Here is a 23,970-nt window from a genome sequence, read left to right on the forward strand (position 1 = left end):
TTTCAGGGAGGTCCAGTGGTTTTGACTTTGTATTTGAAAACAACAATATTGTTTTAAATCATAAAGTTTGATTGTACAGCATTAAAAGCACTTTGTAACTGAGAGAATGCTGTAGGTGTGGATGCTGTGGTGTGTATGACCGTGTCATCTGCATAAAGACGGAAATTGACATTGGAAATGTTTTGGGTGATGTGATTTATATTGAATACTGTATATTTAATGAATTGCTGAAGTTCCTACAAAAAAAATGGTGTAACGTTCATTTTTAAGGATAAATGGACGTTTTATATATGTAGTATATTCAATGGTTTGACCAATTTTCTGCCACTCTGTGTCGGTGTTAAAAGAAAAAAATGTCAGTGGGGTTAGGCACAATCTAGACTATACCAAGTTAAGAGGTTAAAATAGCTTTATAATTTTTTACAGATGAGATTCATCAGCGGTAAGTATGTTTTAGTCTTGTACAGAACTATTGAGCCTTTTGACTGAAGCAACTTCTGTAGAAAGTGGTTCCAGTTTTAGTTTCATGTAACTTAAGCTTTGCATAATTCAGTATACAAGTACACTCACCCAGCCATGGATTTGATACAGAAAGAACAGTGGACAGCCATATGTAGCTTAATGTGGGACAACAGAGTTGTGCAGAGATTTTCTCTGATGTAACACACCAGGGGTAGTGTACAAAAGAAAGTAACAATCTATTGCCTGATATTTTTTTTGGTAAAACTCTCAGTTTATTCACATACTCATATTTCAATAGTTACATTAAAACTATGAGAAGGTCAGTCGTCGAAATAAAACAAGAATAACACCTTAATTCCTTGTCGTCATTCAACTTGTTTTTTGCTTTCAAAGGGTTAAGAAAGCCTTCTTCTTGTCATTTCAGAGACACAATATAGTGAAGAAAAATTGAATCCACATTAAAATAACCAGCAAACATGGCACAGTCACAGAAAATGTTTGGCTTTAAAATGAATCAAGCACTCCATTGATCTGTATAGGTCCAAAAAAACAGAAAAGAAAAAAAAAAAGTGTCCCAGGAGAAAGTCCCAGCCACAGATCAAGCTTTTAATCTATTTAGCATGGACTCACAGGATCCAATCTACCATTTACCCAGTCTTTCAAATCTAGAGCTTTATCTGTTTTCCAATACCGCAGAATAATTCTGGAGGCTGTAATAGGACCCACTATAATAATTGAAAATGCACATTTTGATACAGCACATTTGGAGTTATACATAATGGAATATTATTATATCTTTTTTTGATTTTGCTGATTTTCATTTGGCTTCAATGGGGACGATGACATCATCTCACTGTCCAATCTACCCAATCTTCCTGTTGCTTTCCATTATTAGGCCCATTTAGCATTTAAAATTACAGATAATATAGGTTCAGGTAGTAGCCTATTATAATTTAGTTCCTGCTCTTTAGGAAAACACAGTTTGCTTATTTAATCCTTGTTGTATCCAAAGCAGAGAGGGAAAAATCAAATACGTTTCCAGCTTATTCAGTATGCCCCAGCCAGCTCAATGAATGATAATGAAGGTAGACAACATTACGCCAGGCTTCAGACCTTGCTCCTCCACTGCATCACTGAATAGAATGCAAAAACCACCTGCATGTCTATAAATCATTAATGGCTTAGCCTCCAGATACATCTCCCACATTTTGTAAGATGTAAAACCTCTACCTGCTAAGTCATGTGGAAGTAGTCTGCAGTTAGTTGCTGAGTCATTGCATGGAAACTGCTGAACTCGGGATGAATCAAACCTCACACAAACAGGAAAACATTTTTTGAATTGGGGCCCAATTCCTTATTACTACCTCTGTATTCATCAATTAATTAAAGTCAAACAAAGACCAATAAATGTAACTATTTGAATGTGTGTCTATAAAATGTTGGAGTTAAACTTACCTCACTCCACAGCAGCTTTTCAATTTCAATATCAACAAAACTAGCAATCTAGTTTATGCTCACACTAACACAAATAGTGCTTAGCTTAACATGAGAACTCTTCCAAGAAGTAGCCTAAGTCCAGTTAGTCCAATTTAAAATAGAAAAGATGAGTTTGCCTTAAACAAGTATGGTGACTGCCTAGCAGTGAATCCTGTTGCTGCCATGTGGGTTCACAGAGATATGGCAGCACTATGGTCTCACTGAATTTGTTAACAGCCTCCCCTCAAAGTGGAAATCTTCCACATAAGGTACAAGAGACCTGTGTGTGATGATGTCCGGGGGGCTAAACGAAGACATCTGGGTTTCTGGTGGCAGGGCTGTGTCAGCACCACAGAGGACACTGGTTGGACACTGTTCAGTGTGCAGGAAATGAGTCATCGATAACAGACTGTCGGACATGGAGGATTCAGATGCCAGGACTGTGGTCACCCATAGGATGTCAGCGTCAACTGTGAAGGTAAATGTGCACATCTGCCTTTTGCTTTGCTTTGCTTTGCATCTGGTTTAAACACATCCCCTGGTCTGGTCACCTGGCAGCCACTGAGCCAGCTACCCAGTGCATGATAGTGCTGTATTAAAGCTGGAATTTGTATAATGGTATAGGTAACTAAAAGTGTGTAAGGCGCACTTTAGTTTTTGTTCAACTCACTGTCTGAATTCAGAAACTCCTCTTTCTGTCATTTCCCTCCGTTCTCTCTCCTTTTCTCGTCTCCATATATTTATGAAAAGAGTTTTTTTTTACAGTGAAAATTCTTTCTGCTGCTGCTACCCGGTGCAGATACACACCCTGTTGTGTTTTTGTATGTCTTTGGCTGAACTAACTCTAAAATTCACTTTATTCTGTCTGTACACACTGCAAGTGTCAAGTTCAGATAGTTTCCTCTGTGTTGTTCCATATTTTTGTATACAATAACAGCATTATACGGTATTTACTTTTTTATTACTGTTTTACTGTGGGCCTTCAGGGCAAAGCACACACAAGAGAGGGAACGCAAACATTCAAGGAAATACCAAAAAAATAAATAAAATACAAAGAAGACACTCAGATGTTTTGTGCATTTTTGGATAGGGAGGACTCTTCAAGGTCTGTGCTTTGTCCTATGCTACAGACCACAATTTTTACTGTAGTTTATGTGACAAATGTCAGCCATGTCTTTTCTTATCACAGACATGGTTCGATGAGAGAAAGTGCCTGAAGGTGTCAAACTGGTGCTACACATGAAAGATGGCTGCTCTTACTTCTCAGTCTCATGTTAGTTTGTTCTTAAACTCCAGGGTTCCCTGATTACAACTTATTCATCCTTTTTCGGTTCAGACCAACATCACACACATTTTCTCCTCCAATATCTTGTTTTTTTTTTAACCTTGCTCCTTGGTCATCCTTGACCATAACAACACATTCAACACAAGTATAGGCTACACTACTGAATAATACATTATAGGCTACATAGCAGGAATACCTGTCTTTACTGTATGTGTCAATCTCTCTTTAGACGTCACAGGATCAGATGCCAAAACCACCATCGCACACATTCTTCTGCACGACTCTCCTTCTGTGAGTGTGAGTGGTTTTAGAGGTCTGCTGCATCACTCACTCTCCATGCAATACCTTATTTATGTGTTTCTCCTGATCGTGGTAGTCAGTCAAAGGCCTGTAGACGGTAAGCTTGTATAAACTGTGTAATTCCTAATGACTCCATCTGACATGTTTGCCCAGTGTCCTTCTGACCCGATGTGTGTCAGTGGTTGAGAACGACCCTGTCTCTCCGTTCTCTCCGCTCCCCACAGTGTCAAAGCACACACCTTCTGGCAGACTAAGCCTGAGTGACAAGAGCTGCTACCAATGTGCTTCAGTGAGTCAGACACTAATACTCTGACTTAATGGACAGAATCAATCAAGGATCAATGCCTCGCAGACAAACACTGGACGAAGACCTCTAATGATGCTGCTTTCTCTGATCTCACAAGTTTTCAGGAGGAAGACACCTCACTCTGTTTACTGGATAGATCCCCCCCCCCCCCCAAATCACTACTATTTATAAAGTATGGAAACAAAAACTATGTTTTCTTTTCCTTTAATCAAACTCTTCAGGGGAGAAGTAATCTGTCAATGGAGTGAGATGTTTAAACACATTTTATACAATACAATTTATTAGGCTGTGCTCAGTGCTGGCTCTTTTTTAGCTTCTTGGTAGCAGCACTTTTGATCAGATTTTTGAGCTTTATTGAAATTAAACATTAGTTTACATATAGGCTACATTAACAGATGAAATGTGTGTGAAATATGTCTCTGCTTGTCAGAAATGAAGTGATGGATAAACAGTGAATTGCTCAGCTACCCTTTTACTCTGTGTTGTGATGAGAATGACGCACAGGGGGCTAATTTAATTTATATAGCTGCCATTTTATCATCTTAACAGGACATGTGTTGGTCAGTCACACAGCTGATCACTCTCACACAGTAAAAAAGGAAGCTATTTCAGCACAGAGGCTTGTGAGCTATAGCGCAATGTGCTGTTATTTGAACATTTCAACAACCCACTCATAACTCTTCTCATTAACATTCCCATAAATTACAGTGCACACGTGTTCATATGGTGGACATAGGGACATTAATGCACAACATCTGTCACTGCGCCGTGCTCCGCATTTCTCTCCCAGGGCAGCTCTTTAGTGTGTCTCAAAGCTGCCACTGGTATTTATCTACCATCTCTAAGAGAGAGCACTCCTGAGCCAATAATCCTGCACACACATGGATATCAAATTATGGCAATTATGTGGAATGACACCATAAACACTCAACATCAGTAAAGATGATTATATTTTGATACTTGTCTATTATCAAAAACTCTACTTTATCTAAATAGTTTTATAAATGTGTTATTCATCCATACATCCATCATGGCTCCATACTATAATGTGAGTCATGTAAGTTTAATGCTGACCGGGCCAACCCTCCATGTGGACTGACATGAATATTGCTTTTACCTGCCATTAGGTTTTTTTTTACCCTCAGGGCTTCACCAACATAATGAATTCATTTCAATCTTTATACATTTGCAAATCAACAATTAGATCCAGTTACAGCTGTATTTTTGATGGGGATTTCCTACAATTAAATTTGTCTTGGAGGTGTTTCAACTCTTATTCACGTTACGTAATATTATCAATTTGTGTTTCCCTTGACCTTAACTGTCTTGAACACATACACCTGAACTACAATCGATCCTCACCCATCACAGACACCAGCAGCACTACAGGAAATACTATGACAACACAGTGTCAATCAGTGTTTCAAAGGGGAGAGCCCAAAACCCAAACCACTGACCAAACTCTTATTTTCTTAAACAACTGGCTTCATATAGCTAACACCATCCGACCTTCCGATGGTAAGGCTGCAGTTTTGAAGACTCCTTGTGCAGGCTGGTTGAATATTTCTGACTTTGTCAGATGAGCAGACAGATCAGTGAACAGATCTACTTGTAGGCCTAAATCCTTTATTCAATAGATGTAGATGACTCAGCCCAGTGGGAAAATGCCATTAACAGTGAGTCCCCATTTTCTCAAAAGGAACATGAATCCAATGCTGCCTTCAGGGGCTGTAGGACATATCATACTAATATGCAGTTGCAGTAGGCTATACACCGAAACGGTTCAAACTGACTAAATAGGGTATAGCTACAACTATGGTTATTGTCATTATGGATTAATCTGCTGATTATTTATTTATCACTATATTTGTGGATTGATTTGTAGCCTATTATGTGAAATATAAGATGATAACCCCAGTCAAATTACCCAGAGCTCAAAACGTAACCTTTAACTGTATTTTGCCCTACAACAGTCTGAACATCATGCAATTTTCTGTTTACTGCAATTTAATAAAAGGTTAAGAGTAGTTAGAAAATTGAAAATATGAAATGTTAAAAGATTAGGCTATTCTGTGATTAAACGGCCTATCAATATTTTCCCAGTAGAAAAATACTCATCTGCTGCACCAGATTGGCTGTGTCCATCCATCTAATTTTTTTTAAAATACATGTGTAACACCCAGAGGGAATTTCTTTAGAATTGACACTAACCTTCACCTGATTTGAATTTGTTGGCCAGAGGTCAAAGATCACAGTCAGTGTCACCTCACGTTATGCCCAACCTCTCTCAAGATGTATTAAACAGGAATAAAAATTAATGTCAGAATGACATAATATTGTGCAGCATGACAAACAGATTTTAAGTAGCTACAACGTGACTTGAAAGAGTGAGGAGGTAGGCTTAATTCTATAGGTTAAAAAAATGGTATAGCAGTGTAACATGAGGAAATCAAGTCAAAAGTAGCTCTGTATTACATGCGTTATGAATCTGAAGCACTTCTGCAGAATTTTGGTGTTTGAAAACCAAAGGAGATGTCAAGTCGATTCTAGAGCTTGAAATTGGGGTTTTACGAGCTGCACTTGAAGGCGGCATGATGCTGCGCGCGTAATGGATTTCCCCAGCACTGCTGCTTATCGGGGACCAGGAGCTGCAGCTGCAGCAGTCCAGCCACATTAACTCTGCTCCACCACTTGATGCTGGTGACCTTGTCTGACGGTGGTTACGCCTTTCAGTCCTGCATTTGTGCTTCTCTGTTCACCATGGCATCATCGGACGGGCTGGACGAGGACTGCGTGTTGCAGCGCGGAAGATCTCAGAGTGACCCGAGCAGCATCACCGAGGTCCGCCTGGGTGAAGCGCACAGAGCAGGTAAGAGGAGAAGAGAGGAGAAGAGAGGAGAGGTGGGGGCCTTAACGCATGTTGGACATCTGTCATCTGCTCAGTGTTGTGCTTTTGACAGGTGTCCGCGGGAGAGACACATCCCGGTTTGGGGGCTCGCCTGCAGCCCATCACGCCGATAACAGACGCGGTCATCCCATTGCATTTGTATGCAACAAACGTAGGTTGTGTTGTAAACGTGCGTCATTTACTACCTCCTATATCTACCCACTTCTGTGCTGTGTGGTGCTGTGCAGTGCTTTAGGCCCGGCATGTTAAATTGGTCTAATGATAATGTCATTTACAATGACAAAAAATGAATCAGAGACATAGGTAATAATCATGCAACATATGAGATGTTGTCCAACTGGTGTCATGCCACTTTTACAACACATTCATTTGATCTCAAAAGCAACATACACTAATTTGCTTGTTTTTTTTACCCATATGCTCAAGAGCCCATCAACCTGTCCCCCAGCCCATTTTATTCCCCTTCTGTGATTGACACACAAACATGGTTGTTGCAGTTGATGCCATTAATATGCACAGCAAAATGAATGCGTAGCCTAAGTGTTTTTTTTTTAATATAGCCTAATGCATGTCTTTTTACATTTGTGATTTTTTTTTTTTTTTTTTTTGCAGTGTAGAACTTGCCATCACACATGAACTGCAGTATGTCGAGCTGGAGCTGATGAGAGTGCTGGTTGTGTATTTGGCTGTTTCCATGGTGATCCAAATGGCAGAAGGCAGCACTTGGCTCTCCAACTGTGAGCCGACATGGTGTTTGTCTGCTGCGCTCACTGGTTGTTTTCTGTTTTGTTTCTTATTCTTTTTCTTTTTTTTTTTTCCTTACACTCGGTGATCTACAGCAGCCGGCCATTCAAAGTGAAATGTCACTTAGTCTGTGAATCGTGTTTATTTGCGAGATGGGACACGCATTTCCACTGGGAACTGCCGGGGGGCTGGCGTTCACTGCTGCTTGAGAGCTACCAGGTAGCAGCAGTCACACAGGATGGGCTTTTGAACAGCAGATCAATATGAAAACATGATACATCAGTCAGTTTAAGTTGCAGGTCCTTGACGTTGCTGTTTGACATCCATCATCACCCACATACTGTAGATTCAACTGGTTACACAGCAGTGGCAGCAGGGAAGTCATGAACTGAACAGCTGCTGTATCTACACAAATAAGGGGTCCAGTTACTGAATCACAGTCTGATATGTTTGAGGGTTGCGGTATAATGTGAGACAGCACATACATACTGTAGCCTACACATTCGTTTTCACTTGTGTGTGTGTGTGTGTTACAGTCTGAACGTCAGACCTTTTCACAGGGCCGGCTATCTTTAGATACGAGGGGCCACAGCAACACTGCGAAGGATCTTCAAGTTCTCTTGCCAACGGCAGACTATATCGTTGCGTTACTGCCCTCAGTTAGTTTCTAGTTCTTGTCACGTTGTCCTGGTGGTTGTTATGGTTACGTAATAGCTTTTTTGGTGTACGTGCAACTCTTGAGACCACGCCGGCAGGATGCAGTTCATTAGCGTCTTGAACTTAATGTCGTATTCAACAAAATCTAAAAGTCTTGCAGCAGATTTCACCAAAGCTGACGTTTCCTGTGCAGCGTCATGCAGATAGATAGGGCCTGCATGGGCAATGCAGCAGTGAAAACCCGCCTGCTTTCCCCCACCTCTCCATCCCCTCTGCTCGGTGCTAACCCTTTCCTAGCCTTGGCACCCCTACTGCGGCTTTGATCCAGGCACTTGAGGAAACCATCTCCATTAAAGGGGAGAAAAGTAGGAGTGACAGATCTCTGATGGTAGCGTTATCATGGGACCCAGCTGGGCAGTGTCATACTGAATCAGCTGCACTGTACACTTGACCTGATAAACTGTACAAACGATTTCTTCTCCCCATTGTGATGTTTTGATAATGATGCAGGGAGAAAAATTAAGGATTTTCTTTATGGAACGTGGTCACGGCCAAAACAGAAATCACTTGTCAAATCATCTGACAAGTGCCAAAGATTTAGCTCTCACTTAATGCTTGCAAATCAGATTCTCATGCTGCTCATTTGGATGCCATAAAAAGCAACACAGGGCACAGAGGACCCTGATTTAACCTGAATACATGTTTCACAGAACTTATTGCACGACAGCCTAGTCATCAGTGCGGTGCTCTATACCGCCTGACAGAAGACGGAGAACAAAACGCTGTGTTGTGGATTAAAATCTCTCTACACGGGGGTTTTTTGCAGTTGGTTTTTCATTCTGAGCCGGTGATGAAGCCACCTTGTTGAGCAGCATTATACAGATTACATCACCAGCTCTGATCAAGAAGATACAGAGCAAGAAGTGCAGCCAGAATATTGTTGCCTAAAGGTGGAATTCATGCTGCAGTGAAATTTTGGCATATGCAGTAGCTGGAAAACCGGATATTTGTTACTTTCATGAGGAGAAATACTGAGTGTACAATGTGACAGTGAATGTCTGCAGACAGAACAGGAGCCTTAGTTTTTTCTGTTAAGCAGAAAGTACAAGCTGAAGTTTGAAAATCTGAGTAAAGTGGGTGCATCCATGTTACTTTACGCACCTAGCAATTAATGGGCTCTGCTTCTCATCTACTCAGCTGTAATCATGGTAGTGTTTTGTAATCCGTCCAAGTACAGTCTTGGATATGCTCTAAAATGGCTGTAATCAATATTTTTTAGATCAACAATGAATTACAACTTGTAACATAAATGTCTCTTTCCGTCAGGTCTACAGAGCATTTTAGAAGATTTAAACACACTCACTCACTGTTATGAGTGAAATTGTCCACTAATGCAATTAGTAAACAGAGCTAGCCATTGAGCTGTTAGCATCTAAAAGTTCTCAAAAGAGACTGAAGGATAATTTTATGACATTGTAGGGTTATATACTTTTATGATTGACATCTGTAGTATTTGAGCCCCTTAGACTTTAGACTTTTATTTATTGTTATAGTTTGGTTATGTTGTAGTTTGGCATGCAGAAATGAGACAGTGAAAACGAAGACACCTGTATCTGCTTTAACAAGAATGATGCATGATAAGCATAGTGACACCTCCAGGGCTGAAAACTGCAGTTTCTTGAATGGCCGCGTGAGGCTGGCTGAGTCAATCCTCATAGACTTCAATATTAAATGTCAAACTTTACAGCAGAACTACAGGGCAGCCTGGATAAAAAAATCTTTAGCTATAGCTCATTTCCAGGGCATTCATTTTCATTACCACCCATTTAGTTTTATTAAGGATTAAAGTTATGACAGTCACTGCCAAGATGGTGACAGTGGAGCAGCCCACTCTGAGCTTCAAAACTTTTCTTCAGTATGGGTGATATCACGGAGGCTGCTGTCATCTTTTTTTGTAGTCTGTGGTGCATGCCCATTTTGCAATCAATATGGTTTTTTATTAGTATGGTATGTGCAGGGATTGTTGAGTTTTGAAATGAAGAAAGGTAGCCAGAAACATGAATGGATGCTATTCCTGTCTAAATAAGCAACTGCTTGTGACGATTAGTGGTGTGTTGTTTAACAACTCATTATTAGTGGCCAAATGGAACAAAATAAGTCAACTAGGGCAATTTAAGTTTATTACAAGCAGTTTTGCATTATAACATTACATTCAGCAGATTAACTGTGAGGATCTGGTAGTTACACAGGTTAGTCAAGCTTATGGAGGAGGGGGAGTAGTATCATTAATATCATGAAACATCGTGGTTCAACCTTGACCTACTGGAGTGATACTGTTGTGTGAATGAGAGAGTATAGCAGCATTACAAGTGCACTCAAATTCACTTGTCCTAATAAAGTGCTTCAGAGGGACTGGCTTGTTTACAAGCTGAATGGTCATCTCACTGCTCATGTTTTTGTCCATGATCAATAGAGGTGGTATCCATAACAATACAAGTAACACTTATACGTGAAATTAAATATTCAAAAACGAATAGCGCGTTTTTATGTCCTTCACAATTAAACACACATACTAATAAGAGACAAGAAGTGAAGCTGACTGATTATGCAGTGTTATGGTCTCAGCATCAAACTGCAGCCGTCTTTTCGTAATGAACACTTACAGAAATGATGGAGGGGCCTTGTCAGTCCCTGGCGTTACAGGAGTCTCTTCTTTTGCTCCCCTCATCTCCCTATTTGAGCTGGTGCTGTTGTGCTAATCTGACATGCTGCTCTAACATCAAAGGCTTCTCCCTGGACTCCTCCAACCCCCCCCCCTCCTCTCCTCCTCCCCTCCTCCCCTCCTCCCACGCCTCCCCGCCCCACCCCACCCACACTTCTCAGCTACTGACGAGCGCCTCAGTTTAGTCCTCACATTCAGTCAGAGGACGTGGGGTGGGGGGGCGCTGATGAGGAGATTAGGATTTCTTTTATCTGAATCAGGGCATCTCATGTTTTATTAATCAAGAAGCCTATACATAAACCAGTGTGTCTCATTCCAAATTCAGAGCTGTTATTGAACGGAGAGAATAGCGAACCTGGCACCTGGCAGCTTCACTCCTACATGCACGTTCATGTAAGTGAGGAGGAACATGTGGTGAATCTCCTCACAGCCACGACTCGAGTCATTTCACAGTGACTGCAGTTAGAGGTGAGATGGGATAAAAGTGACAAAAACCTGCTAAGCGCTGTCACTATCATTGGTTTCTTGAGATTTACCCTGGGATATTACTCAAAAAATACAGAACATCTATGGCCCCCAGGTCTCTGAACTCATATTAAAAGAGAAAGGTGCTTAGGCATAAGTTTGTCACTTCCTTTATTGTCTCTGTGAGATGTATCACCTCCTTTTTCACAACAAGAGTATGAACAAATAGGTTAACTGAGCTCTTTTCCCTAAACAATAAGGAAATAAGATGTAACCTCTGTAACAAGACTGTAACCAGAGTTTACTGTCTTGCTAGGAACTGTCTAATATCCTTTCTATGCCAAAATTAGCAGGTGTATTGGGGGTTTTAAATGTAGGTAAACCCACTACCTTTTAACCCACTACCTTTTAACAACCCTTTTAACACTGCCAGGCCTAGTTTGCCTTTCTGTTCAGAGAGGACACACACACACACACACACACACAGCACCCAGAGCAATGTCACACGCACTTGCAGAGAACACACAAATAGAAAGATAGAGTGAACGGCTGGCTGCTGTGCAAATTAGTAACATGGATATGACATGTCTCATCTCAAGGTTGGTGCTCCAGTAAAGTGTCAGAGGAGCCTATACTGTATATGGGAGACAATTTGGTTGGTGATTGTGTGTTTTTGAAACTTACTTGGAGGCTGCAGCTCACTTTTTTTTTGCATAGGATTTGAGAACAATATGCATTAGGAACACAGAAATCCACGGAAAGTTGTTAATGAAAGTGATGCACCTCATGCCTGCTCCTTTCCTATATAGACTTGAAGGCCATGTATTCATAGACAGGAGGTTTGCAGTTGAACCATCTTAAAATACCAAGCAGGGATGACTCTAGAGAAATGCTGAAGGGCATCTTAGACACCTGCATCTAAATGCTACAAAGTGGGGTCAAGAGCAGTTGAACGGTGAAACAGTGGGTGAAATTGCCACAAGAGGGCTCTACTTGGCAGATGGCTATATTTTGCATAAATGAGGTAAGCAGTCACTGTCAGGACGAGTCCAAGCACTGCAGTCACCTGACATCTCCCAAAGAATAGGGACAAATGGTTTGTCCAAGGTCGTGCTGCATATAGAGTGGACAGACACTCACTCAGGATTACGCAGCACCATACTGCAAGGTTTAAGAGGACAAAGAGAATTAGACTTGAAGTAAGATGCACTAAGTATTCACTGCATCTTCACTCCTCCTATTGTGAGCTCGAGTGAAATCATTGAGGCAGTTTTTGAAGTCTTTTGAAATTCAATCAGAGATGGTTAGAACAAAAAAAAAAAACTCCACATCGACTAAACCGCCAAACTTCGTGTCCCACTGTGGTTTATTTTTAGAGCTGATGCAACTCCTTATCGTTTTTTTTTCTTTCTCATGCCTGTTTCTGAAGTGGAACATCTGAAAGCAATGATGAAGGATTTTGTATGGACAGCGTTGGCATGATTAATGTGGAGCACTGCAGAAGTGTTTGGACTTTAATCTAGGACAATAAACGAAAATGTGATTTTGCTGAGACGCTTAATAGGTTGTTCCCTCCGTGAGTTTTATCCTACCCCTGAGTCTTTGGTGCAGCATTGATTCTTTTTTTTTATTAGCCGGCCAAGACTCCATTGTACAGTGGCTAATTCACAAGTACCTTTTGTGCCAACTCATCACTCATGCCCTTACAGTACGCACTATGCGGAGACGTCCCCGGGTCCCTCTGACTACAGGGCCCCGAGGAGCAGCGCAGCAGGCACGACGGAGCATGACGTCATCCTCACTTGTGCTGGAAGGACATAAACACACCATGTAGACGCACAGTGTAGATACAAGGCCCCCCAACCAAACAAAACAGCATCACATGGCAATCACATCACATTTATTCATTTAAACAGGGAACAACATCAAGTTTGAATAGCTACTTGACTTTTGTGATGTCATCTGAGTCATCAATTGGGGCTGAAGGCTGCAAGTTGATTAGTGGGAAGGAGAGCTTTTTTTAATTTGAACTTTTTTACCTAAAACAGCAAATGTTTGTGATGTTCAGCCTAAGGATTAGAGTCAGCATAAATAAACCATTAGCAGGGAATAAAAGATTACCTCATGACCTCTGTGTCTGAGTAACCCTGCCACTGTATCTATGCAAAGATGCTTTGAATATGAATGGTTAAGAGGACGTTGAGTATTTCTCAGAGCTGACCTCCATCCTTAAACCTGCATTATTTTGATGCTTTCTGACCAGTTTTGGGCTCTAACATCAGGCTTTTGTCAGAAATGGTAATGGGTGCTGTGATATGAATGTGTGCGTGTTGTTTTACTTTCATTTACAAGAGTGAACTGGTGTGAAGAAGCTAAAGAGGAAAACTTTCTGCAGAGACTGCAGCTCCCTTTGCCACAAACCTTTGTAAACTTATCACTACAGCCTGCGACAGCAGCCTCACCCACTCAGCGTCGCTACTTGCAGCAGAGGGAGGACGGAGATGACCGTTCATGACCTTTATCTGTGTCCTTCACTCAAGAAAACTGTATACATCAATATTTGTTTATGTATCAACAACACCAATTTTCCATATATCTTGGAGGCCTAGTACCATGGTTTTCAGTTGTTTGTTTTTTTTAAAACTTTGATGCTTGAAAACCCTAACCCTGCTGAATGACCTTCTAATATAAACAATGGGATCGTACAGGAACACAACAGTATAGACAGTACACACAATTTTTGTTATTCACAGTGAGAGATCTCACTGTTTCTTTTCAAGATCAAAAATCTGAGAAACAGTAAAAATGTTCAGATGATGCCAGCCAGCTACTAGGCTGCTGCCAAAGCTTCTTCAAAATGATACCGTTTTTTATATATTTTTATTTATTTATTTTATTTAGCTTTTGAGTGATTTGTCCATCTGCCTGAAGCAAGAGCGCATTGTCTGGTATCACAGGATGTAATTACCATCAAAGCAGTAACATGCATTTATGTGCAAATTGTGTTTCAAGGCAGGTTTTCCCCTTTAAGAGTGCAGAGAAAATGTGAATACAGATATTTTTGTCTCAATGCACAGACTTGATTGAAAAGCAGCAGGATTGGTGAAGCTGTACTACCCCCACCCCTGATACACACAAACAAACACACACACGTACACTGTCTCCCCTCCCCCAATAACTCAACAATCTGGGAGCTCTTAACAACACAGAGAAGGACTTAAAAAATTGATGCTTCTCTGTGTTGAAGTTCTCATCAGTACAGATGAAATAAAAAAACAAAGAGGTGCCCAAAAAGATGAATAGCTTGTGTGTACTGATCTGCGTGCAACATACTGTTTTCCATCCCAACAGCTTTGCCTTTACGCTCCAGTGTGCTGTCTTTGTCCATCATATGTACTTGAGCAAGTACACAAATGGATGTAGTTCTGCATGTGCATGTGTACCTTTTTCTGTTTTGCATCCTCACAGGGTTTAATATACTGGGATTGTAGTCTCATATTTGAGGGCATGATGCATGCATGCTCCTGAGGGTGGCTCTAATGTGCTTTATTCAAGAAAGGAAGAGCGTTTACTACGTGTGCAGCAGAGGCTGAGATCTACCCGGCGACTGGGTCAGGCGGTGTTGGGGCGGGGGAAGCGACTTGACTTAAGCTGTCAGCCATTTACACATAATGTATCTTTTATGAATGTTTCATGTGCTGACCTAATTCCTTTCAGAGCCAAGTAAAAGCAATATGTTGCACATGAGAACACAGCACAGCATCCAGCTGATCCTTTTGACATCCTCATCCCACAACAAGGGGGACAGGAGGGGTCGGGCAAGTGGACACAGAGCTGCGATATGATCACTTGGATGCCCTGGAAAGGCAAGAACAGAGGCTCTAGACCACCCCAGCACAGTTATTTTCAGCTATTTGTTTTTTGCAAAATCTACTCTGCATCCCACAGAGATGGCAAGTGGAAGCAGCCCAGTGAGGGCTTTGTTACAAAAAAGAGATACTTTGCTCTCGGTGGCACATGTAATTAAAAACAACTGCTAAAGCCCAGAGTAGGAATGGAGAGACTAATCACTCCGACTGATGTGAATCTCTCAGCAGTGTATGGGAGGGGGCGGTTGAGGGGGGGGTGGCAAGCAGCTGCAAAAATCAGTCTGCTGAAACTGGGTGCTGGATTTGAATATGTGCATTTCAATCCAGAATTAAACCCTAACAAGTAAAAATTACAGCATCTAATCACCACCGAGCTGCTGTTCTGACGTGACCCCAGCTAAACCCTTGGTACATGAGGAATTTAAAAATAGGAAAGTTAGAGGGAACACAAGCCTGTGTTGTTATTAAGAGCTGAGGCTGGAAAAATTATAGCATTCATGTGCTCATACAACCTATGTTTATCTGACTAAGACCTCCAGCTGCCGTGTGAATTATGAGTCTTATCGACCAGGGATAAAGGTGGAAGCTTCATGGGGAGGGTATAGGGGTTGGCAATATTGATCTGTTGGATAATTGTTCCATCGCTTCGGTCCAGTCAAACCCAAACCTTTACTTGTTAAATCATAAAACTTTCTGTGAGGATGTCAAACTGACTGGAGGTCATCCATTCTGTAGGTGAGCTAACATTACTAAGCGGTGCCATACTAGGTGACGACATGCCAAGAGTGTCAGATATTGTTGAAGTCCCGGTGACTTTACGATAACGAGCTATGATGTTGTTAATCTGCAACCAATCAGTGCTCTTCTCGGGAGAACACAAGTTTTTTTCCCCCCATCAAACCTTTTGTTCCCAAGCTCAGTGGAAGAGATTGTTGTAATTGTGATGGTGCTTTCCGTGTGACGTTCCCTGTTTCATTTAACACTGTTAAAAAACAAAATAATAGCTATGGCCGAAGATATTTGACATTGAAGATTTGTCGGGTGAGAAGATGAAAGGTGGTTTGTAATATATTTTGTAAAGATAGGAAGGAGTGACGCGTGTAAAAAAAAGCATAAACTTGTTGGCTGTCTTTTTCATGTACGTCAGAGCTCCAACTGCATCTTTGAACGGCTTCAGAGTGTTTCTTGTGTTGTTCCTTCCTTTCAGTCTAAATGTAAACTTTAAAGATAACTCCATCAATCAAACAAAATCAATAAAGTATCCTCCTTCTAAGTCTGACCAAAGGAACCAGGCCTCCTCCCAACCTTGAAGCATCCTCTTCAGAGGAATCCCTGAGACTACTTTGTTTGCAGCTCACACACTCTAACGCAGGCAAGGCTGTGTCTTCCCCCACTGCTACAGTCCCCTATTTGTCACTGTGACACTGCATTGGCTCCGAGGCAGTGCAGGCTATGACTGTACCTGATGAATGATTCAGCAGATTTAAAGGGGAACAGTACAGGAGCGGAGCAGCGGCAGGATTTATGAACATAAAATATGTGTTTTATTTTCAAATGTTCAACATGTTGATCCCGCTGACACATGCTGTGTTTGATGATGCATCATGTGCCAAATGTGACATAGTACAGAGTACTTGTTAAACTCATACATCACAATATGTCTCACAGTTAAAAGAAAATGAATTAAATATTTATCATTAGTAATAGTGTTTTGTCAATCTTAACATTGCATCATTTCATTAATAACTGACCTCTGATTCAGTTACTATGTGACTAATCTGTGAAACACAGACCTTTTCCCATCGCTGGCAGTGCGATTGCTTTGCTGTTGGGGTTTGCAATCAATCGTAAAGTGCTTTGGTGCAAATTATCCCACAAATGGACACTCCATAACTGCAGGTTTGAGCAGTTATACTGCTGATGTACAGCATGTTTCTCCATTTCCTTGTTCTCCCCCGAGACTGCACAGCACTCACACACTCTCCCCACTTACAAACACACACTCATGCACATCATACACACATAGGCACATGCATGCGCATATTCCCTTCCACCACCCATTACGAACTGTGTTTCACCAGTATCAAACCTGCAATGACCTCGTATTTCAGAGATTTTATACATTTTGGGTTCTTCAAAGGCAGAGCTGTTCAGGAAGCAGTAATAACCTCAATAATTCACTTGAAGCCTGTGTGACTGATAAAATCTGAATTTATTAAAGCCAGACCTAGAAAATAATGAAATGGCTAGTTGGTTAGTTTTTAGTTTAGTTTAGTTTTTCATATTTTGATAATTATTCATTCATTAATGGGGGGTTTTTATGCCTTCAAATGGTGTGCATATATATCTCCTCATTCTTAAACTTTATTACTGTAATGAAACGTCAGCTAACACCAAACTAGCATTTGCCAGATGGGTTACATTTATGCAAAATCTCTTATTAGGCATGTTTCATGTTGATATATTAACAAACTCACAGTCATTTTGATTGTTTTCTACCCTGCATGCACGCCCTCGTGGATGATGTTGCTTGGAAACTCATCCAGCCTGGATTTTATTCAGCTTTAACTGCCACTGATGGTGTCCAGCCATGTTGACTCACCTGTCGTGTGTGTGTTTGTGTGTGTGTTTTGGTTGATACTGTAGCTGTCTGCAATTTCTCATTGTCAGACCCAGTGCTACAGACTGGGATAAAGGTTTTATAGTCACCCTGAGATGAGCCGTCAACACACACAACACAAACAGCAAGAGAAGCACAGGTGTAACATGAATGACTCAGTCCCATGGAGTGCCTGTCATGCCTGTGAGCCAACATTCACAAAACCTCACTGAGGAACTCATATTAATGTGAATTTAAAGAGACCCCAAGGAGTTTGCTTTTAGTTATAAAAGATTCTCATATTAATGTGGATGAATCTACGTTACCCACACTTGTTAATGGGTCAATTTTCAATAAATATATCGTTTTGTCTTTATAGTTATTGTAGTGGTCGGCTCGCCCAGCATTTCCTACTTTCGGTTTCCCAGACGCTGCCCGGCGTGTCACGGGAATAACGCCGCGGTGCCGGATCACCGTTTATGGTCGGAACTACGGCGGTATCTGATCGTCTTCGAACCTCCGACTTTAATTCTTGATTAATGAAAATATTCTTGGCAAATGCGTTCGCTTTCGTCCATCTTGCGCCGGTCCAAGAATTTCACCGTGTGTGCGGAGGCTCATGGGAAATGTAGTGTGAAAACACTTAGCTTCCAAAACTCCTCGTAGTCCCTTTAATTACATTATTTAAACTGCCCTTGATAAATACTTCCCATATGACCATTCAATAGGAATACAGTACAACAGTCGCTTGGGATTCCTCCATCTTCAAGGTTGGGGTCATGTTTCACTTTTTTATTAACAGGTCACAATTTGTGTGCACTACCTTTTGGCGCACCATCCATGCTCGGCCATATAAATGGAGACTTGTAAATATTGAATGAGATTCATGTTCTTTGAGTAGCCCACGCTACCAGTTATATTCTTTGTTTACTGCTTATGTATCCCTGAGGAGAAATCTTGCCACTGACTTTTATCATCTCTGATGTAACTCAGCCCTTCCTGCTTTTAATGTATGAGCAGCCCTCTAGAAAATCGATCTGAAAGAAACCACAGAGTTTGTTTACACACCAAGTGATTTCTTTATAATTAATTTCACCTAAGGACTGTATAAGTAGATACAAAGAAAACAGGTTTAGTAAGGGCAGCTAAAAAGCGTGTTTTTAATAAAAAAAACATAAAACAGAAACAACAATGTTGTACCTGTAATGAAAAATGTAAGGCATATTTAAAGCAGTATTTCTTTATTATTGCTTTGGGATTTGTGGTACAGTGTATGTGCTGGTATTTACTAAACAGGCACTTTACAGTAACAAGAGTGCATATATTTCTTCTTTTATCACCTGCTGTATTTTTCTGACCTGGAGTAGCAGCCTGTTATTTTTATGCTTTCTGATGCTTTTAGCCTTGTTACAAGGATGACAATGTTGTCTGTTGTTCAGTTGACCACCTCCAGACTGAAACATCTCAACACTTTTGGATCATCATTTTACAACAATAATGTAAAGATTTTTGACTTTTAGTGAAATATGCGGTCAGCTATTGGATGGATTCCAATGACATTTTGTTCAAACATTCATGTTTCCTTCAAATAGCTCCGGCGATCCTCTACTTTTCACCTAGCAGGCCACCAGGGCAACATGTTAACAAATCTTATACTTTATTTTAGGATCCATCAGATCCTAAAATAAAAAAAAATCTATCCTAGATATGAACAGATAACATCTATTGAACTCGGATGCATGGTTAATGTGACAAACATTGTCAATGTGAGCTTAGCATTTAGCACTAAGCCAGCGCCATAGAGTCCCACGGATATGTTAGTGTAACTGTGTAGTCTTATCTTGTTACACTGGCAAGCTACAAACTCATAAACCGAATAAGTTACTCAAACATAACTCTTGACGCAGCAGTGCAATGTCACTGTATGAATGCATCATGCAGTCTAATACAATAACAATACTGCCATTATGACATGAAGGTTAATGTGCCGTTGAGCTGAATTTATTAGGCTATTACTGTTGGCTACTGATAATCAAAATTAGATAAAACTGTTTGAGACCGGTTTCCTCAAATGTGAGGATTTGCATTGTCATCCTTGTCACATCATGTGCTTTATGTTTGATGTGTTTTTACACTTATCTTGTCTCATGTGATATGTTTTTATGTGTTTTATGTTTTATATTTATCGTACATTTTGTTGAATTATTTCAATGACAATCCCAATCTCAATCATGTGACAGTAAATTGAATAAGTTAGTTTTTGGACCATTGGTAAAAACAAACAAACAAACAAAAAACAAGAGGCCTCTACTGATAGTGACATTACTCAAATTTAAAAGAATGATGGGCATAGTGCAAATTATTAGGCTATTTCTAACTGTTGATTGAATTACACTGAGATGTAGGCTATTTTTAAATATTTTTTCTAGCCTATAACTAGGACCAGCCTTTATTACTTATTTCTTTATGGATTTGTGACATAGCTATTGCAGGGCTTTTAAGTCTAAATGCATGAGCAATTAAACAAAGTGTAATTGAATTTAGCATAATCATCAACCGAGCATTGACCCAAATATAGAAATTTTTTGATTGTCAGAAATCTTCGTGTGCGTGCATGCGTTCGCGCGCGTATGTGAAGGCTACTGTAGGCTGTTTTGCAGCAGAAGATGTGCCAGTGTATTTGCCCTCCTCCTCCTCCTCCTCCTCCTCCTCCCATGCGGAGGGGCGGGGTTCACATGGCACATCAATATTAGCAGCTAGCTGCAGATGTAACCCGCTCCTTTACTGACACTTCAGTTCCTGCTCACTAGAGAAAGACTCTCTTCTGGCGCTGTTCAGCCACAGTTTCTGACCCCTGCTGCTTGGACGAGCTATCGTTAAGTTACACAGCGGGGTTTCTTTTCCCCTAAACTCACCGCGGCTGCGAACGAACTAAGTCCTCTGGTTGTTGTGTTGTGAGAGCTGAGTCGGCATGATGTGAGTGAGTAACTTAGCTTACGGAGCTCTGGAGTCGGACTGGATATAGCTGTGTGTCCTATGACATGTAAGTAGGCTACCTCCCGGAAACATCCGCTCGATGCTATCACGATATTATCCATGTAATGAGCTTGGACTTGTGTTTAGCATCACATACGAAGTGGTAGCGACTATTTCCACCATAATAGTCCTACTGTATAGTGCCGTGGCGTTCAGGAGGGAGTTAGTTGGGAAAGGAATTGAATAATATTTCTTTTTTTTAAGGGTTATGGTGTTGTTTTTACTGTATATTGTGAGATGAAATACTTTTGTGTTTTTTTGTGCAGCGTTAAACACGTGGCAGTAAGTTATTAGTGAGGAGGATGCTGTGTGACATCTCCTGGTGGTTTGTGTCAATCCCTCTCAGCTGGCTCATTATTTGCAGCATCAGCCTTTTGCTTTTAAAGCCACACTCCTACTTCACTGTGTAGTACCTGACTTGGACTTTTTTTTTTTTTTTCCTGCTTGGAAAAAAAAGGAGAAGATGATTCTTCTCCTGTATTGGCAGAAAAGGAGATGTTAATGTTCACCCAATCCCCTGCCCGAACACTTAACCACTTTGATAAATATTTCAACACAACTTGCAAATTGCACCCTGACTCTTTTTACATTATGCATCGTTAAACGCCGGGCCGTGATTGGCTGCTGCTCTCCGTCTCTCTGTGTGGCAACAGCCTTCCCCATCATCATCATCATCATCATCATCATCATCCACCCAGCAACTCCCTATTCCTCATGCCGTGGTGATTCTCTGCCTCCGAGGGGCCTTTTCTGCAGCATCCCAGCGCGGTAACCATGGCAACGGGAGCCTGACCCTGGGCGTGCTGTTACTGTTACTACGGGCTTGACCTGAATTCCTCGCCGCATCCCAGGCAGGCACGCACACACACACACACACACACACACACACACACGACTTGGGCGACTGACCTGCTTCTCTTTGTTAGTGGTCAAGCAGCTGAGGGTGTCGGTTGAGGCCGTGGCACTGAAACGCTGGACGGATCAATAAACTCAGCTGTGGTTGGACTTTGTGTTGTAAGAGGAGTCTGTCTGTACACTTGTAATGTTATCAGTTCCATGTCTAGTGAGGACAAAGGGACATCTCAAGACACCACTTTAGGCTTTTTGGGAAGGATGATGGGTATTTTTTCACTATTGTCTACAGACAGATGCCTTGTAGTAGGCTATACCTACAGTATGCTGAACATGCGCTTGAGCGATAAGATGACATCACTGGCTGGTCCCTGCACCATATTATAAAGATGGAGAATGTTGTTATGACATCAGTTGGATTTGACCTTGTTTCTAATGTCACATTGTGAACACGTTGCACTTTTGCTTCGAGTTTCTGCCGTCAGAGTTGGCCTCCCCTCCACATCAAATCCATCCTCACCTGTGGAATATCTCAACATTAATCACACATCTCCCTTTGTCTTCCCACAATGTGACTGTGGCCAGTAATGCAAGTGTGTGTGTGTGTATGTGTGTGTGTGTGTGTGTGTGTGTGTAATTCATTTCTTTTGGGATAAATGAGCAGATGTTGTGGATTTAGATGCTGCTGGAATTGATTTAGGAGATAAAAGCGTTCGTGTAGCGATTCCTGCACAGCCCACAGCTCAGCTGTAGGCTCCCTGAGGTGTCAGCTTGTTGGCGGAGCCAGACTGTGTAGGGGTGCCTATTTCTGTCCTTTCTCCAAGGGGCCTCTCCCTTTCCCTCCCTCTCTCTCTCTCTCTCTCTCTTCCTCTCTCTCTCTCTCTCTGCCACTCAATGCAGCATAACAGAAGTCAGCTCAGTCGGCCTCTGTAGATCTCTGCCTGTCTGTCTATCACTGGGATCTCTCCTCTACAGCTTAGCTTAGACTTAGGAGCTCCTCGAGCTGTCAGAGAAGCAGCAAAGAAGAATAGCCATTGATTTCAAGCCTTTATCTTTGGAGAGAAATCAAGATCTCCAACATTAAATTGTTTAGTTGATCAACATGATGTTATCCCTTTCAAGAAATGTCAATTATGTCATGCCTCCAGCTTTTTTAGTGTGTATTATTTTCTTTTTGCATTGCTTTGTCTTGCACATGAGTGCACTTTATACGTTTTTGGTTTGGTAACACAAGTAGTTTGATTAAAGCCAGAGTACAATAAATCCTAATTAACAAGAACATAAAGTAATGGGAAGCTGAAGATCGCTGCTTGAGCTATTTCATGTCCTGTGTTGCTGTTGTTGCGCAAATTTGTCCACCAGAGCACTCTTGTACCACTGCTGCCAACAGCCTGCTCCCCGTTAAGTCATTGAATGCATCACAGCTCAGCTGTCTTTTAAATGGCCTGTTCTGTCTCACTGACTATTTAACCCCAACAAATACAATGATTTTGAAAGAGAACAGGAGCAGACCTGTTGCAACCACAGAATCTATGACGTGTTTTCTTTTTAAAGCTGCTGTAACATTTTTTTTTTTTAATGAAAATGTAGCCGATAATGTAAAAACAATGCAGTGATGTGAAAAGGGGTTTGTCTGCTGCTCTCTCTGGGTCCACTGAGCTTCATGATGACCTCCAGCCTATTCAGCTGTCCGGCCCACAGCTGTACTGCTCTGGTTTTCAGAGAAAAAGCTCCTATAAACCCAGCGTACACTACCTGCTGACCCCTGACAGACACAGTTAGCAGCTAGCTGGTGAACAGAGTGGAGCATTTTGCAGCCAAAGAGTCCAAGAGCTTGAGAAGACAGTGAATACTGCACTTAGATTCAAGTAGACATGAATCTAAATGAGTGACAGTGCTGCTCCGAATCTACCACAAATGTAAATAAGCAATATATTGACATATTCACACCTTTGAATGTTTATTGTTTATTGCTGCTTACATCGCTAAAGAATTAGTTATTGCAGGTTTAACATAATTTTTAATTTCTAATTTTTTTGTGGCAAATTATGGATCAAAAAAATGAATTAGTTAATTGAGATAATACTCAGATTGACTGTTATAAATCTTAATTGTTAATCATAGATAGTGCAGATAGCCTAATAAGCATTATGTTATTTGTTTGTCTGGATCATGATAAAAACAAACACAAATACTTCATATATATTTTAAATCTATCATGAAGTAGAGAACACAAAAAAATTGACTGCTTGTAAACAGGTCTATAAAAACCTTGGAATCAGTCGAAT

At 41.0% G+C, this 23,970-nt stretch overlaps 1 protein-coding gene across 2 annotated transcripts in view; it reads left to right on the top strand.

Annotated features, from left to right (window-relative positions):
* Positions 1–6,413: 6,413 nt before the first annotated feature.
* phactr3b (phosphatase and actin regulator 3b) overlaps positions 6,414–23,970 on the top strand; it is a 49,035-nt gene continuing 31,478 nt past the window's right edge. The window contains exon 1 of one of the 2 annotated variants that reach the window (XM_085776483.1): positions 6,414–6,699. In XM_085776483.1, the coding sequence (XP_085632609.1) occupies positions 6,525–6,699 (175 nt within the window). In that variant the 5' untranslated portion in view covers positions 6,414–6,524. Of the gene's footprint in view, positions 6,700–20,569; positions 20,838–23,970 lie in introns of those variants that run through there. The other variant, XM_085776484.1, reaches the window with a different exon arrangement.

Source organism: Trachurus japonicus, chromosome 5 (assembly GCF_045865225.1).
Source record: "Trachurus japonicus isolate A0001 chromosome 5, Traja_1.0".
NCBI classification, from domain to species: Eukaryota; Metazoa; Chordata; class Actinopteri; order Carangiformes; family Carangidae; genus Trachurus; species Trachurus japonicus.